Source organism: Tenebrio molitor, chromosome 5 (assembly GCF_963966145.1).
Source record: "Tenebrio molitor chromosome 5, icTenMoli1.1, whole genome shotgun sequence".
NCBI lineage: Eukaryota > Metazoa > Arthropoda > Insecta > Coleoptera > Tenebrionidae > Tenebrio > Tenebrio molitor.
Window position 1 is genome coordinate 13877248 of NC_091050.1, and position 19159 is coordinate 13896406.

At 42.0% G+C, this 19159-nt stretch overlaps 1 protein-coding gene across 1 annotated transcript in view; it reads left to right on the forward strand.

Annotated features, from left to right (window-relative positions):
- The window catches only part of LOC138130609 (neuroligin-4, Y-linked-like), a 214603-nt gene that overhangs the window by 91615 nt on the left and 103829 nt on the right, over positions 1-19159 (forward strand). The window contains exon 3 of the mRNA XM_069047181.1: positions 17046-17793. Within this exon, the coding sequence (XP_068903282.1) occupies positions 17346-17793 (448 nt within the window). The 5' untranslated portion in view covers positions 17046-17345. The remainder of the gene's footprint in view (positions 1-17045; positions 17794-19159) is intronic.

Here is a 19159-nt window from a genome sequence, read left to right on the forward strand (position 1 = left end):
GAGAATAAAAAGTTCTCTAAACAACTTGAAAAAATTTAGTAAAAGTGTAAAATCTTTGTTTTTTTAAAAATTGTAAATTGCTTATAATTGGCATTAATAGTTATTTCTATATCAAGGCCAAAAAGTGTATTTTTTCCGTCCGAGTCTGAGTTTTCTGGCCGAGGCGCAGCCGAGGCTTGAAAACAGGCGAGGACAAAAGACATTTTTTGGTAGAGGTGCACATTAAATTTTTAGACGGCCGCACGATCTACAAAAGCAAAAGACATCATTGGAAAAATTACAAATTTATTTTGTATTTACATTTTTCAAATAGATAAATAAAGAGTGAGCAAGATCGAATTGACTGGAAACATTAGCGATCTTCATTTGTACCCCTTACTTTCCTAACTGCTGAAAGAAACTTATCTTCAGCTTTCCTTTTATTTTATTGACCACACTATTGTATTCTCCAATTCTCCGACTAGAATATTCTTCACTTGAAAATGTAACATTCACGTTTATCGGTGTTTCTGATATTTTTCTTCTTTATAAAATTATTCACTTTGAATGCTTAGACGTGAACAATTATAACAAGTATATCCCCGAAAAGTAACTACAAAAAAATTATATTATCATATGTAACGGGCCTTCAAATAAATTTATATTTAGAGCAACCTATGGAAATTCAATTGTTTGCAACATTTTTCCAGCGTAGAAAATGACACAAGAAACGTCTGATATTTTAAGAAAATAAAATTAGGTTAGAAAATATTTTGTATAAGTTTTGTAGTGCATTCTCCCTATTCCACCTCCACGGAATATGAAAATATGAAATTGGGAAAAAGCTTACTATGTAACCTGTGTAACTCCAGAGAATAATTGGTTACCTACAAAAATTACTTTACACTGTTAACAGAATTAGAATGCCGCCTACTCTAAATATATTTTTATTTGAAGGCCCCATATAATTTTATAAACATTATTTCACAACAGAACTGTATCTTCATCGTGACGGCACGACGTGGAGGGACGCTAGAGGGAGTGATGGAGAGACTGGGTGGATACAGCTGCACACAGAATAAGCAATTTTGTTATTGATTTTAATTAATTGCTACATCTCGCTTACTATTAACAATGAAAATATAAACGAGACATTATCGCGATAAGAAGGGACGACACAATAACTTTGCAAGGGAAGAATTTTTGATTTAAATCGGTGAAAAAAGAATCCAGTAGGAAAATGACTCGATCTGGATGACACCTAGAAGATACGAGCATTCAAATTTGGAAAAACACGTAAGACACAATGCTTTTTGAAAATTATTTTGATTTTTTCCACCTAAATCGCCACAACCATCGAAAGTGTTATTCATCCATGTTAATTATTGGAAAATTTTGAACAGTGCCCTTTTGCTCAATACGATTTTTTTGACGAATTTGCATTTAAGCTTTTCAGGGCACTCTTATCTCTTTTATTTGGCTTCTCTCACTGTAAGGCTATTTATTAAAGGAGTTTTTGACCTTCTTGACTGACAATCTCGGCTTCGCCGATCGCACTTCGGCAGTCTTCGGTCCCTTTGATACGATTTTGTTCCCGCTAACGTAGTCGTCGGATGGATTGTTTACCGCGCGTCATATTTCACCCGACAACGCTCCGCCGTCCGAAAAATAAATTTTACACTAACAAAGCCAAGTCGGCTCAAACCCACTCAAATTTGTATAAACCCCTAAACACACCCAGCTAAGATTGATTAAATCCCGAGTGCGGCTGGCGATGACATCTAGCACCTTTCGACTTTTTTCCTTTTAACCACAATTAAAGCGCGCGTTATTGGAAAGTAGAAGCAGATGGCGCCGGCCATAAAACGGGTCCGGACCCGGCCGGGTCAGCGAAAAAACGCCGTTTATTAAACATGTTTTAAGTCGAGGCGCGGATTAGAATCGACGTCTAACCTGCAATAAAGATTCTCGTGCGTCCTCACATAAAATGAACTCGTAAAGTGGGTCCTTTGTGGCTGCTTTTTGTTGCTTTATCTTTACATTAATTCCAGATATAAGTATCTTTCATGTTGTTTGGCCGTTATGACGAAAAAATATGTCCGACATAATGTATTTCGTAAAGAAAAACAAATTTCCTTGGATGTTTGCTCGACTGAAAGACGACTCCGTCACTCTCCTAAATTAAGTTCTGTCGAGGTGCACGCTTCGCAGACGTTATTGCCAATAACTGAAAAACTACAAGGACTCGATGCTAATTACACCAGTGCCTTGGCAACCCCGCTCCCACCAACTTTGAGTTGTCCCATTGACCACTCCCACTCCCGCGAGCTGCACTTTGTCCGGTTGCAGCGCTATAGATTTCCTATTCCTTATGTGGGCCAAGATTATAAAAGCTTTACTGCCGCATTAAACCTCCATTAACTCTAGTTCTTGCACATTATGGTCACGACGTACGCACAAAAAAATCAACATAAAGCAACATAGTTACGGCGGCTCAAATTTACCATGAGAGTCAATCTAAAAGTTGGATGCATGCACGAGCACTATAAATATTAAATCGAGCTTTGGAAAGTGGTTACTTTTTATTTTCGGAGCTCTGTCTCGCGTTATATATTCCATAAGTGGCGGGGCTTGTAAAGACTCTCTTTGAGGCTCTCCGAAATGATAACGTGTCTGAATGTGAACGAAAACAAGATGAATTCGAGTTCGATCCTTCAAAACTATCTGGAAAAGGAGAGCTTCCGACTAATTAGATTCTAGAGAGGGAAATTGAAAGTTCGACGAAGTTTTTTATTACGAATGTCGAGTGGAGGAGGTGTTGGGAATCGATAATCGAATTAGCGGTTCTGGAAGAAAAATAAGCGCCCGGTTTCTGAATAATTGGGGTAGTCGCAGCGGTAACCCCATCCAGGTAATTGGGGATGAAAGAAAACCGACAGTAAAGCGTGATGGCATTGTAAAAGCATTTAGTACCGGGGTCGTCTTATCTTGGTGCTACCTGCACATTTTCACAATTATTAACGATTTGGACCGGAGGTTTATCACCAATTAGTGTTCTCCTCAGCAAATAGTCATAAAATACGAAGTAATTGCGCTCGCGTGACTGCTCTATCTTGAGGGAATGCACGTTGCATGGCGTCGTAATTCCCAAAGTCAACATGATTTTTAGAGATGGGCGCGCAAACACGCCACCTAATCGATGCCCCATAACTTGCACGAACAGCACACTTTATGAAAACGGGAATTTTACGTACTCACAAGCGGACGAAAAGTAACTCTTTTTCGGACGCACTTTTCCGGACGCACTTTTTCGGATGCACTTTTTCGGACGCACTTTTTCGGACGCTGAAATAGTAAATCTCTAGTTTTGTTGGCAAGCTGTTAAAAAAATACTAGTAAAAAAATTAATAAATTTATGTATTTGAGAAAGGTAGATACAAAATAAAATTTTAATTTTTCCAATGATGTTGGTATTTTGATTTGTAGTTCATGCGGTCGCCTAAAAAATTTAATGTGCACCTCTGAGAAAAAGTGCCTTTTGTCCTCGGCCGTTTCGAGCCTCGGCTGCGCCTCGGCCAGAAAAGTCAGCCTCGGCCAAAAAACACGGTGCTTCAGTGGGACGTAAACGCTTTTATTCGTTCGCCTGGTTAAGATGACAAATAACAAACCGGCTCAGATAAAACCGAATCCTTTACGATAACTCGGCCATAATTGTATACAAGGGGCGTTGTAATGTTTTTATTGCGCGATCGATCCGCCGCGTTGTCATAAACAAAGATTTAGAGGGACCGGCATTGAAAACCTCTGCCGAGAGTACTCCCGGCTGCAATTCCTTCTGAAATGATGGCTCCCCGAGTGGCGAGTAAAATTTGATGTAACGCCGGGTCCTTCAAGTGGCCCGGACCGTGCGTTTTTATTCACCCGCGGTAAATGCTCGGTAATGCCGGCAGGTTTACGGCGCTCCAAATAATTCATTCGACCCGAATGGCGTTTACGTAGAGGATGCGACGCCTCGATTGTTACATCTCCACTTACGATATTGCCCCCGACCGAATTACCGCGCAAAAAACGCCGACCGCCCGGAACGGGACCCCGGAATAACAAATGAAGACTAGAAAAGATATGCCGAATCAACACACGCGTGAAGGAGCCGACTGTTTTTGCGAAAAAGTCCCTAACGAACAAAAACGACCCGGGACAAGCTTCGTTCAGAAATGTGAAAAGCGCAAATCTCTTCACGTCAGTGTTCAATAAAAATTAAACAGTCTAAGAGAGCTTGGGTACGCACCCAAAAGTCTGCAGGAATTTGGAACAAGTGTGGTTGAAGCGGCAAACGCAGTCTCCCAGTTCCAGGCGATGCTGTTTAATTGTGTTAGATCTTGAATGAGCGGCGTAGTCATTTTGATTAAGCCGCAGTCGCTGCAGTTCTGATTAAACCGCGTTCGGTGCACTTCTGCACGTGTTGTTACGGTCGGCCACGAAATCATTAGCGAGTAATTGGCGTCTTGGAGTTGTTTGAATGAATAATTGGCGGGATCTGCGTTACCGGCAGTATTGTTGGTTGCCTATCAGTCGCGGGTCGCGACGCAACGACTGCCTAATGGATGGCTCGAATGTAATAAAATTAGCAAGAAGCAAAGTTGCGAGCACTTGGGGAATCATTTTTCGTCGGAAGCGGTGCCTTGTAGATTTTTCGATGGTTTTAATGTGATTGCGTTCCATTAATAAGTGGAGATTCGGCGAACAAACTTGGCGATGAGTATAAATAGAGAGTTATATTTATGGGAGTTTTGAGCCGTTTCTCCATTAATGTAATGGATATGGCCGTTTTGCATCATATTGCAAAAGACATTACTGTAATTAATTAGGCCGAATCAGTTACAGCAAAATAAACCGGCGGTAAAGTTGACTTGTCAATTTTGCAGCAGATTAATGGCCGACATAATATTTATCGACGGCGGACGATTTATTCGAAATTAATGCCGCAATTTACGACGGTTTTTTAGCATTTTATCGCGTTTGTTAAATAGGAGAGTGTTCATCATGTCGAACGTCGACCCACCAAGAAGGGATGCTTTGGCGTAATTAGCTTAAATAATCAAAGAGCGGGTTTGAGGGTCGCCGTTCAGGTTATGGGCCGTAAAAGAAACGTCCGTCCGGGGAGATGTTGTTATTTTTGAGGAGTCGCTCGAAGGAAGTAGCGCAATTAAAAAACTCGGCCATTAAGGAGTGAAATTGCGTGTTATAAAATATGCATTTGTTCATTACTCGCCTTATTATTAAGGACTATTAGTTAAGGACTGGCTGTTCGTTTAGCCGGTCTCGCCGGAGTTTTAAGCCGGGGTGAGCTTAGTTTTTCAAGTGGCGGTCTTATTAATAATTCACGGATCCCTGAAACGTTTAAGACAGCCGTTTTCCTGAACTCACAAATCTTTCCCAATTTAACTTGCCACATGCGACGTATTTTCTTATTTGCCCCATCCGGCCACCTGATCTCCCGTCCCCGCTCGTAAATCATCATTTAAAATAATAACAACCCCACGATGTTTTTCTTCGGCGCCGCACACATCCCGCTTAATTGCGCGGAGGTAATGCCAAAGCGCCAGACTTAATAAAAACTATTACCGAGACGTGCACCCGTTCTTTACGGTACATTCCGCGGTAATGCACCGCCACACGACCACTTGGCGAAACTTCCGACCGTCTGGCGGTCGACGCTTCATCCAGACATTAGGCAAATTGTGCAACTCCCAAATCTGGCCATGCATCCGCGAAATTAAGCGACTCCACCGCGGAAGGGTTCGTCAAAGAAGTTTGGATGGCCCGAGGGGGCGAGCTTCGACGCCGTTATGGAAGAAGTTTCCAGCGAGAACTTACGCGATCTGATCTTGATTTTTATTTTTAACGAAACTTTACGACTCTCAACTGGGATAGTGGCTGTGATGCGCGAAAGTCGGCCACACACTGCACTTCCGGATGGTTCGCCCCAAGCAATGAATACAAAAAAAATCCTAGGGACATTCCAGGTAGGCCTCTTCCGATGACACCACCTGCAGGCGAACGACACTTCTGCACGTTAACTCAACTGCAAATGGAATAATTTGGATAAATAGTCAAGGATTTAGTAAATAATAGCCGAGATGCAAATTTCATAAACTCCGGGCACTAGTTTGTTCTCATCCGTTTGCGAAGATTTGCGCGTGCGGGGCGGAAACCCGACGCAGGCATTCGCGAAAATTAACGGACTTCCAGGACCGGAAGTTTTCAATTTGCCGGAATATGTTAAGTCTGATCGGCCGGATCGATGCGAAGATTTCGGGGTGAATGGAGTCTAACCATATTTCATTATAACCGAAGCCCGGAAAATCGCGGAAGTCCGCCGTTTATTTAACGTAGAATTTTAAAAAAACTTCCGAGAGAGCTGCAGCGAAAGAGCGGAGGCGAACAATGGCGGTTCTGTCGCATGAGCGACCCTTTACACTCGAAATATGACTGTTTACAGGTGCATTAAAATGCAGTTGGTATTACTGTGACACGGAAAATCGTGATTCAAGATGGAACAATGCACCAGCGGAACCGCGTCCATGCACCGGCGATTCGCGATTTATACGCGGGTTACGAATGCGGACGATTCGCGATTTATACGCGGGTTATGAATGCGGAGTGTTCCGGGGAATACGAGTATATTTGGGTGGTGGAACCTTTCCGGTGGAAAGATTGTGTTGACCTCCCCGGCTTCTGATACAGGACAAATAAAATCATCCGGTGTGTCCCTCGGGGTTGTAAATTTGCGCGCGCGTAAGAATTTCGGCGGAAAAGGGTTGACGCAAGAATGCACACTTGGAGCTGGTCGGGCGGAGACCGCAAATATGAGGCATCACAGGGAAAAATGCAAGGGAAGTGCCGTCGAATAAATTAAAACGAGGCAACAATAACAGTAAAGCAACTCGAAGGAATTCCAGGCCAAGAGGTCCTCCGGGAGCGCGAGGAAAAATAAATACAGGTGCAAAAGGGCAACCGGGGATTTATTATTCGCCCGTAAATCGGAAAAATGTGTCTCTCAAACAGCCAAGGGTAAACAAGCGCGAGAGCAATTATTTAATTACGGCGGTGCAAACAAAATAATTTCATAACTCCGATGAATCGAAACAGGCCGGTTCTCATCTAACAAATGGACGGTTTGATGGAACCTACCCGCGTATAATAAAATACATTAAATTTACGAGGGGAACCGGCAGTTTAATTGCTTTCTACAATCGTAAAAATAAACTGGAAATCGCGTTCCAAGAGACTCACCCCCGCGAAAAATTAATTTCGCGATTTATCGCGGCTCGTATTTGTCCTGTCCCCAACAAATATTAAATGAAATTATGATTGAGGTAATTATTTAGTTGTCTGGCTGCATGTGCGCGATACGTTTCAAATTTTTAGTTCATTATGGAAAGCGTGTTGCATCGAGCTAATAAATTTGTAGCGCGGCGGGCGCAATCGAGCGAATGCCTTTCGGGTTTCCACGCACCGGAAACATGCACCGACACGGGGGAATGCTTTGTCTCCATTTGTTGATTGAAATAAAAAGTCACCCAAGAAAAGTAGAGCAGAAATTAAAAAAGTTCTGCAGTATTTTACCTAAATTGGTTGGGAAGATAATAAGTTTCTTGGATTTGAAGTCCTCGGAGACAAATTGTATCGTCTCGAACGAGTGGTCGGCAACCAACTATACTGTCGGTAATACAGATTCCGCAAATTACTAATTCAATCTGAAATATAGTTGAACGAGTTGCGAGAATTGAACAGAATGTGTAAAATGGTTTCGCTTTATTCGCGATTCAGGAGCAGTCTCAGAAACCAATATTACTGTTAATGCTTTTGTAAGATTCAAATCGGGGTATGGAGCTGTTATAGGTGTTCCATTTATTCTACATCTATATCACGCGCTTAGAGAATGTTCAAAAAGGAATTCTGAAGTATTTATGGTACAAGAATGACGGCATTTATCCACCCATAGGAGTTCCTGACTCTTATCGGTGGATCGATTTTCGTTTATCAACTTGCAGGAAAGCTCAGATATGCTCGTGTGAAACACTAAACGCGATCGCTTTTCCTGCTTGTTGTTTTCCTATTTGTTAAATACACAAATTACAAACTGGCACACGTGTCAATATTGTTTGGGATTTTCGTTGCAGTTTCGGGATCTTGCTCCAGAATTGCGAAGGGAAAATATTTAAATCTTGCCGGGAGGTGCTTTACTGTAGGAACAGGTGAACCCTCCAGCTCCTGGATTTTGTTTATACTGCTCTTATCTCCGGGTCGGCCGTTATCTCTTATCTGAGGTATATTTTTCGTCATTTGTCTCCGACGTCGCGGAATTAGAGTCGAAGTCTGAAAAATAACCGTCCTGAGAAAGGAGCCGGCGATGTAGATAAAAGCGGGTAAAAGCTCGTTGGCCTGGTCCGATAGAGTGAGAAACAGCGTGGGAAGCGGCCGGCGGAAACAATAAGAAATTACAAGTTGCTTAATTTCGAGGAAAATCGATTCGATTCATGCTGCACATTGTTTTCTAGTTTAATTAAATCAAAGTGGTGGCCCGAGCGAGAGGGGAAAAACGTTAATGTAACCGCGTTTCATGTTGCATAACTCAATTATAAATTGAAATATTTTGCACAATGGAAACTCGAATTGCATAATTCTGCCCGAGATGGCTTTTTAACGGTCGCTTTATCTCCCCCGGACAAACCCACCTCCGGAATTCTTCACTTTTTGCGCGCCACCTATCGACCGATCTGTTTTAACTTTCATTATTGGGAAACAAGCGAAAGCTCCGACTAATTTCTTTGCGAGCTTTTTGCCCGTCCCGAGTCACGGTCCGAATCAAAGGCGCATCATGCAGGATCGCATATTTCCCTCGAGTTTTTCACGCTCCTCTTGTCAATTTCCCTCGGAAATATCTTCGGCCGCTTCACTGTTCTAATTTCGCTTTGATGGCCATCAAAGCGTGTCAATTCGGCAAAATTTTTTAAACCAAACACGCGGCAGCACCATCTGCCCCGATAACGAATCATTCACACCAGAAACGCCCTAATGATGAGCGCCAGATGCTCTCCGAATGATTTCGACAACACGTCCGTTAGGGGGCCCCTATCAAAACTCACAAGGGTTGACGTCTTAATTTGGATCCGAAACATGCACAATTACGCCGTGTCGATGGTTCTCGTGCTCTGTAGAAATTCATTAAAAGCCTTGGGAATCTTGGAAAATATTCGCCTGGATGTGGCGAGTAATTTTCGTGTGGAGAGACAAGTCTTTTGGTGGATTAGACGGGAAATAAGATCGTGACTGGCGAATTCCGGGGTAGTAAAAATCACGCCGTCATCCGGGGCTGTGGCTTTCCGGGGGCGGTAATCGCGGCCTTCGTAAGCCATGCACGCGTGGAGTTATTGTACAAGACTGGCACACGCACGTAATCTAATCCCGTAATGCGCTTATCCGGCACTCTTACCGTAAGTGGATTATTTCGGCGGATCCGCTAATGACGAGTTTATTCCATTATTTAGGCCAGCCGTGTTGCATAATCGTCCCGTTTACGCGGAAAGGTGCGGGGACGATCACAATAAATCATCTCGGCGGCGGCACCCTGAATGGGGGACGTCATCTCCAACGCTGGAATCCACGTCATTATAACCATCAGTTTCACGGAAAACTTCCGCATTCAGAACTGGCCACATCTCACCATCAGTTTAAAGGAAGAAAAATACTCGCCATTAATTCTCATCTGTCGACTGGCCTCTATAACGCGGCGGACCCTTCTTCTTAGGGCCGCAGAGGCGCCGATTTCCTCGCATCCGCAACGGGATCGGCGATGGCCCTTTTATAACCCTTTTATTAACCTTTCCAGGGACCGGCGCTATCCAACAAACCGTCTTATTATCACCATCTCAACCCTTTCCTCGCATTTTTTAAAAGTTGTGGTAGGCAACCAACAATACCGACGGTAACGCAGATTCCTCCAATTATAAATTCAAACGCACTTTTTGATAGTTGTGGAGGTTGCTCGGTCGTCTGGAGGGACTAAAATACCATTTCTATCGCCGCTAATGCCGATAGATAAGCAGCTGAGCCGTTGGTCTGGTCTCGCCGCCATAAATAATTTCGGACAAAGCAAGACATGTCCGTATTTCATCTCGATCCACAATGCAACACCACTACGTCAGATAAAGACACAATGCCATCCCCGAAGTATGAACTTATGAAACACTGGAAAGTTGTCGAGTGTACTTCGAGGCTCTGAACTCCGCAGTAGGACATAAGTATTCTGCTAGTCTATACAAAAGTATATTTTAAGACCGGCGGCGAGCAGAAACTGAACTACCCCCAGGCCGGGGGCGGTATTGTAAACACGAAAATAGGTCAGGATGCAATGTGATAAAATTGCCACATAATAACGTACGCTGCGGACTTCTGAGGGCCCTAAATCAGCCGCTGCACGACCGCCACAATTGATTCGCCAAGTTATCGCACGGCCGACTTTCATCCCCCGTAAATCACCCCGTTCGAAATAACTTAAATGCAATAGACCGCCGCCTCATCTCGCACGGCGTCCTCACCGACAACATCCCAGTCGCCGCCCCCAACCGCCGCTTCTCACTCAGATTTAATTATATTGCTAATCTAAAAATCCGCTTAATATACATTCGCATATGAGTAATCCCGAACGGCCGAGGACCGGGTTCATAATGGTCGTGTATGTCCGGATTAGGGCCACCCTCACATGCGGGATCTAGCCGGCTAGGCTTTACCTTTGTTTCGTTCCTCTTTTGTTTCGGGCCGCAACAAGTGACGTTTAATTTCGTTTGAAAAGGTGAATGCTGCACTTGAACGCCGGGGGTGGGAGCGCCATTGTGCTGCTCGGGCGGGACACCCCCGAAAGAAACGCACTTGTCTCCAGATGAAAAATTGCCGCTTTAAAATGGCGGAAATTACAGCGCATCCCTTCCTTGCAACGTCGCCGGAGGAATTTCACCGTTTGTTTTGCATCGGAATTTAGAGGAAATCGAGGAAATTTAACAAAAGAATGCAATTAAAAAAATTGGAATGCTGGCGGGTCGGTAAAAAGCTCAACGACCACCGACAATATATACAGAGTGAAACATTTAAGCGAAGTGAAGGGAGATAAATAGGGAGAAGAAGGAAGCCAAAAGGGACTCCAACGCAAACATTACGCTAGACCTGATCATGAGCCAGATGGTCCGAGCTGAAGATGATTTGAGCGTGACGATTTTAGCGTGTCGCGTGACGATTTTAGCGTGTCTCACGAAACTAATTCATTGCCCGTGTGGTGCGCCTGAAGGAGTTTTCACTTCAAGGTCCGAGCCTGGCGACGATTTCAGTGTGACGATTTTAGCGTGTCGCGTGACGATTTTAGCGTGTCTCACGAAACTACTTCATTGTCCGTGTGGTGCGCCTGAAGACGTTTTCACTTCAAGGTCCGAGCCTGGCGACGATTTCAGTGTGACGATTTTTGCGTGTCGCGTGACGATTTTAGCGTGTCGCGTGACGATTTTAGCGTGTCTCTAATCACTGCCTGTGTAGTGCGGCGAACGAAGTTTTCACTTCAATAATAATAATAGTAAATGGGTCTTTGGGAAGAGAACTAATCAGCTGAATGGAGAAAACAGGATTCCACAGGACTAAAAGATCTGATTAAATTTTTAATTGGGCAGCAAAAATCTAGGTGACGTTACCTAATTGGTTTGTAATTTTTAGTTTTTGATTAATTAATTTTGTTGCGCCAGCTTTCATTTTCCGATTTTCGCCAAGAAAAAACAAATTAATCTGGAAAATTACCAGCTGAGAAATTCTGTATAATTAATTTGGGCCAATTAGCACTTGTTCATTCGCGTTTGTGTGAGAACAAACGCACTGAAAAAAGCAAATTATAAACATTCAGGCAGACATGAAAAACCTGGAAAACACGTGCTTGATTTAATTTTATTGTAGGTTAGCATTTTCCGCGGAAAAATCTGGGCATCCCTTCGTGAATCGATCGCGCACAAGGACGATTTCCCGAATTAATGAGCACCGCGATTTGGGGATAATCCCCCGCCGCAGGAGCGGCCTCGCAAACCGCAGGTATAATTGCGACGTCGTGTGTCGGGCGCGCCGCCCCCGCGGAGGTTGTAACGTTTCACTGAGGAGGCCACTTGGTTCGGGGTAAGGTCAAAAATTGGCGTTTTGAGGAGGGGGCGGCTGGAGCGGCGGCGGATAATTAAACTTGTTTACAGCGCGAGATTTGCGTTTTAAATGGGAAGTGTGCGAAATTGCGTCAGCGGATGACGATGTATGGTTGTCTGTGTGGGGGCCTTAAGTGGAAATACGTATCCGGGGGTTATTGATTGGGGGCGTAAATAATGGATATAAATTCGGCGAGGATGCGCTTTACTTAACAAATAAAAGAACAAATAAATAAGGATACAGTCGATTGGATTTTAGTTCCGATCGTAAAAAAAAATAAAAATAAGCGGATCTGGCCCCGCCCCCGGCTAAAACAATGACTTTCTGATTTACGTGGCGGAATGGCGGCGCTTTGTGCGAGGCGAGTGTACTTTTTAAAATTATACCATTTGTAAAACCACAAGTGCCAACCGAACAAAAAGAAACCGGGGGCTTTTTACATCCAGTGTTACGACAGCGCACTTGGATGGAATTTAAATTTCCGCTGGAAAATATTATAGGCGCACAATGCAAATATGGAAATAGCTGAATTTCCATTATAATGCCGAAAAATACCTAATTATTCATTCAATAAATGAGCGGGGTTCGTCTGCACGTGCACATTCCTCTCCCTCCACTTCCAATAAGCGGGCCCATTGTTCGACGCGCTGTTTCGTCGAGCTTTTACATTGTGTTTCATTATCGACGAATAAAACCGAAGCCGCTCAGCTAATCAACACCATTTTATGCTCCCGGCTAACTTTACATATTATATTACCTGTTAAAACGAGAAATAAAGCGAGCGTCGTCGCCCGGAGCGCCGCACGTTCCTGCCGAACCGGAGTCGACGTCTGCGAAGCGGGCCCGGAGCGACAGACGGAAAGTCGACAAAAATTTACAGAGTGTGGGCGATGCTCCGTCTATAATCCGGTCCTCGTTATCATTTAGAAGCTGTTTTGAGTTAAGAAGCTTCCAAAAGCTCCGCTCCAGATATGTTACAAAATTGTTCTAAGCGATTTTATACGGTGCTGTAAAGTAAGTCGGGCCAGGTCAGGTCAAGTCAAATGAAATGCTTAAATAGCTACAAAAAGAAAAAGAAAATGGAACAGACAGAAATACAAAATTAAAACGGAAGCCTGCTTATGTAAAAAAATTTAGACAGGGCAAAAGAAGTAAAACAGCGTAATGAAAATTGTTAAGACAATATAGAAAAGGTAGCGAGAAAAAGAAAATGAAAGCGGAGCGATTTATTAGAGAGGAAGAAAAAAATAAGAGGTGTAGGTGGCAGCACTGGAGAAAGATATTCAGGAGAAGATTTAAGAGTGGCATTCGAGCAAATAAATATATTTTTTGTTAATAAAAATAAATGAAAAATAAATTGAAGTTAAACATAACCAACATCGGTAGCGTTGTTGCTGATAAAAGAAAGTAAATTTCAGAAAATTAAAGTAAGACAAAAACAGGAATTGATTAAAAATTAAATCAGTAAGATGATGGTATTAAATGGTGAATGAAGAAAAATGAAAAAATCTCCATATAGATTTGGGAAAATACAAAAATACATATTATTGTAAAAAGAAGAATTATAGAAGTATGTAAAAGAAAAGAGCAGGAATAAAAAATAAAAAAGACAGGAGACAAGAGCAGATTACAAATTAATTAGAAGAAACAACACAGGAATTAGAAATCAAAGTAAAATGAAAAAAAAAGTGTAAAAGTTTGGATACCAAGATAATAGATAATAAATAAAAAGCTCAAAGAGAGTAAAATTGTAAATACAAATTTCGGCCGGAGTAAAGAGTAGAAAATGATGAACAGGAAGAGGACCACCAAGAATGGAATATGGAAAGAAAATTAGAGAGGAATAGAAATTTGAAGAGGAGAGCAGTGTAATAGGAATAAAGGAACAGGTAGGTTTAAGATTATGAAAAGCAAAGGAACAAAAGTTAAGATAAAATATCGATTAACAATAAATGGATCTTAGAATAATGTGACAAACTGATCAACAATTATAGGGTAGAAATAAATAAAAATAATAATAATAAATAAAAAGTTACAACGAAGAAAGCAAAATAAAACCAGAGCAGAAGGAAAAATGCAGAGATTAACGAGAGGTTGAAAAAATAACAAATTAAACAAAAGCATGAATACATTTTTTTGACCGTCAAGTAGACAATTAAAAGATCTATCAAAAACGGTAAAAATGCGACGTTGCCATTTAAAAAAATCTCTGATGACATAACTCTTTCAAGGTCATCAAAAACAGCAAACAGATACCACTAACAGAAAGCTTTTTGGAAACGCTAGTTCACTTGTTTTTGTGTTTTTCTCGAAAATCATTCGTTTCTATTTTATTGAGGTGTCTCCAGACTTTTTGGACACACTGTATGTAATGTAACTCTGGAAAGCTAGTTAATAAATTGATAATGGAAAATAAAAATAAATAGGGGAATAAATGTAATTAGAACACAAAAATAAATAATAATACGGCCGCCCCATTCAGTACAACGAAAGCACTATCATCATTCGATCAGCGAAGCTAAGCAATATCGTGTGTGATCAGCGTTTGGATGGGTGACCACCGGGGGAAATCGCATTTCGTCGTTATTTCCGTACTTCACAGCTTCACTACTTGATTGTAATCCTTAATGATGTATGAAAAACATAAATATAAATGGTAAAAAAGGGCTTGGAAATAAACTATTTTCACTGAAATACCTGCAGTGTTGAATAAACGGCCTCGATGCCCCCTTTATAATAATAGTCCTCTTCTCCACAATTGTTAAAAAAAATATGCATCACTCTGAAAAAGACAAAATAATATCAAAGGAAAATATAAAAGGTTAGGAGTTAACGTGTCGAACTGTTGCAGTAAAATGTTTTACAAAGAAAACATATCAGCAAAACAAACATAAAGCAGGGAGGAAAATAAACAATATGAGAAGACAAAATTGTTGAATAAAACAAATTTAAAGACTGAACTGATTTTTGAAATCACGGCTTAATAATGTAAAGTGCAACGAGGTAGACAGTCAGGAGACAAAGAAAAACAGAGAAAAAATTAAACTTAGAGATGTCGGACTAAATATAAAATCGAAAATAAAATATTAATGCTTATGTGTATAACCGGTAAATTTTTTTTTATTTTTAAGCGATCGAAAATCGTGTCTTTATGTATCTCCATAGAAACGGTTGAAGTGGCATATTTTTCCGAGCGGAATAGAAGTAGAAATAGGAGTAGAACAATTACAAGTATCAATTATATGAAATATTTAATAATTAAATTATCCCCATTAAAATAAAGCTTCTAAAAAAGCGAAATAACGAAATTATTATCCAATAGTTATCCGGTACCACTGTGGTGTTTAACGAGCCGCCCGTTGTGGTCGTGTCCATGATGCGCAAGCAAGTTGTCACCAATCTGGCAATGAAAGATATCGAAGATTTGGGCTCTGCTATCTAAATTTCAGGATAGTAAAAATTACAAATGGCGATCATTCACCATTTTGAGAAAATTTTATCTGGAAATTTGCGAAAAGTACATCAGATAATTTAGATAGTGTTTAGACTTTACTAATACATATTATGAAAACTTCAAATACTAATAATATTACAAGGGAAGTAAGAATTACTGTTGCTTTAAAATTTGAAATTTGTAATTTTAATGTAACTGCAGGAAAACAAAAGAGTTCATGTCCGATTTCTTTTTGTAATGTGCTTGAAAATAAAATAGTATATACCACCGAGAGTAGAAGGTCATTTTGTTCTTCGCTCAGTTGGCGACCTCGACTTCGTGTCGGTTTTCAGTCTCTAGACTTAGCACAAAAAGACTCACTTCTACTCTCTATCTACTATTTTTTAGAAAGAATAAACGTTCGGCCGAATTGCAATCAATGGAGTAGAAACGACTTTTGAGAAAAAGTAAATTGTAACTGAAATTGAAAGGAGAATTATGTAGTATTTGTAAGAAATGGAAAATAGAATTGTAGCCCATTATTTCTTATATACTCTTCCGCAAATAAAAAACTCTTATGATGTAACTGTTTACGTGAGACAATGTAGTCTAAAGAAAATGGCGTTTAATTTAAATGTATTGTTTGGCGAAAAATGCGTAGAATTTTTATGACACGATTTCTTATTTATTTATTTTCATCTCCGCGTAAGATTTTTGGGCAAATTTTTTGTGAGCGCGAAACGTTTTTAAAACGAAGAAACTCGAGTCGGAGACGGTCGTATGGGCTAACGAGTGCGAGATTACGTCTCCCCGCTAATAAATACGACAATTATTAGGCCATAAACAACGCTAATAATTCCGCAACGTTTCCATTCGGCGACGTAAAACTCCTCCCCAGCAATCGTAAAATACCGCGAGGTTATTCTTTGATAAATGTCGACTTTTATTCCACAGGTTGTCAGTGGACGCAGGAACGGATGTTTTCATTCGGCGTTTAATCCGTGGAGAAGCATGAATCGGTTATGATCCATTCTAATTGACAAATGGTCCGGGTCACGAACGCCGGAGGCCGACACAACGCCCGGAAAAAATAATTTCTGAATTATAGAATCGAGTCACGACTGTGCACCTTTTAATGTTTTTTTGTGGTTTTAAAGTGGCGACTCGTGTCGTGATTGATTGGGCGCGCCGTTATGAGCGGAAATAAAATAATTGAGAGGCCTTTTAGGGCCGGGGGAGGTTATAAATTTGTTTTCACGATTGTTTCAAGACATAAACACATCAATCTCGGGCGAGTGGTGAAAAGCGAGGCGACCAATAAGAATACAAAGTTGCGAATAGAGTCCGGCCATAAATGGGGAGCAAAGGAAAAATCAGAAACTAATTAGATATTTTGTTTCAGATGTTTGCCGCGAGGGCTGTTTTGTACGGCGGCACCTCTAGCGACCCCGCACAAAAGGACCCCTCCGCCGGGCGGTTCCCAAGAAACAATTAATTTCAAGAGCTCGCCATCGGGGGCGTCGACTCTCCTTAGTGTTTTCCCGTGTTGGGTATTTTTTACCGCGGCCCGAAGATTGAAAGTGTAGATTTTTCATTAAAACTTGGCGAAGTTTCGCGGATCCACTTCTGTCGTAAAAACAGATTTAAATTCAAATTAATATCGGCGATTTCTTCCTGACGGGATGTTCCCAACTTAACGAAGATGGGCACCAAGAGCAGGGGAATTTTCTGGATTTTCATTTTCTCCAATTTGATGCTTTCGACCAAGTGCAGCTCGTTCATGAAGAACGCCAAGATCAGCACCAGGATCGTGCAAACGCGCTACGGCCGCCTCCAGGGCCTCGTCGTGCCCATGGACCAGCACCGCTACCTCAAACCCATCGAGGTCTTCCTGGGGGTGCCGTACGCCACGCCCCCGGTCCAGTCCAACCGCTTCAGCCCCACCAGGACCCCCAGTCCTTGGGACGGCGTCCGCGTCTCCGACAAGCCGGGCCCCGTCTGCCCCCAGAAGCTGCCCGACATCACCAACGAGACCGCCGCGCTCGAGAAGATGCCCAAGGGGCGGCTCGAGTACCTGAAGCGGCTGCTGCCCTATCTCAAGAACCAGAGCGAGGACTGTCTCTACCTGAACATCTACGCCCCCGCGCAAGGTAAGCCCTTTCGAATTTTCTTGTATCGGAGCCAATCTCGACGATCTTAAGCTCGCCATAAAGTCTTGATTGCATCCTGCCGATAGGGCCATAAATCGAGGGCCGCTCCCTTCATAACTCCACTTTTCAGCCGATCGTTAAGACTTTTAATATGAGAGACAATCTCAGCTCCACCGACATAATTATTTCTCCTGATAAATAACAAAACTCGTTCGAGGCAAACGAAAAATCCGTCGGCGGCAATTTCGCCGCCTTAATTGGAAACTCACTTCGTCCATATAATTGCGGCTCCTTACCGCATCGGTTTTTATTTTTGGGGGCAGCTGCCGCCGACCTGAAACAAATCCAATAATGGCCGTGGAACAAATTAAAGAGAAATTTCGGAAAAGTCCTGCCGTATACCATATTCGCGGAGCGTCCGTTCTATGTACATAGTTAAATGAGTTTCGAATTTAACTTGGCCGGGTTCCAGCCTGCATTACGACTCAATCGATACGACAAAATTTAAGGCTTTAAGAATTCGGTCAGTGTAGGGCCCGGCTTAGCCTTTATCTCCGGCCCTAAATCACGCCGCGAGGGAATAATTGATCGACTGGTTTCGGGGGCGGCAACGAAGGTCGCGGAACAGACCCAGGACCCTCGAGTGATCCGCAAACAGAACATTACGGCGGCGGCGCCCTTAAAACCCAACGGGAATGGTGACCGCGCCAAAAAGGAAACATTTCCGCAAAGGAGAATGAAATGACTTGAAGGAAAGATGAGGAGTTGAAACTTGAAGGTGCGCGGTATAATTATGTAAATGACTTGTCGTCAGATGAAGGAAATTTTCTCTGGAAAGATTTGAGACGTTGGGTAAATAGTCGATTCGTTTTATATTTGGTGCGACCGATACAAAAATGTCTCAGCCAATAAGGAAAACATGTCGCTTGAAACAAAGCCAAAGACGGAGAACCCTCAATAAAATTAAGCTTCATGACTTTTGGCCGAGTCGCATCATCCTTGCGGGAATTATCAAATTTTCGTCCGGTGCCATACTCTGGTTTAATCCGGAAATTATAAGTTTTAATTGGTGGATGCGCCGAAAATAGTAAGAGTGAGAAAGGCCAAGCTTTCGCTCACGCGAATTGCGTGCGATGCAATTCAAGTGAACGTAAGCGACCTTACCCTCGAGTGTTGTATTTGATTTTGTTCGATACATCCTTAGAAAGCGAGTCTGTAACTTGGTACATATTAAAAATTTTAAATAAAAATAAATCACATTTTTGGATGGATCTGTTGCTATGGAAAAAAATAAAATACAAAATAAATACTAGTATTCAAAGTTCTGTAACGTCAATAAAGCGGTTGTGTGCACGTTATGGAAATT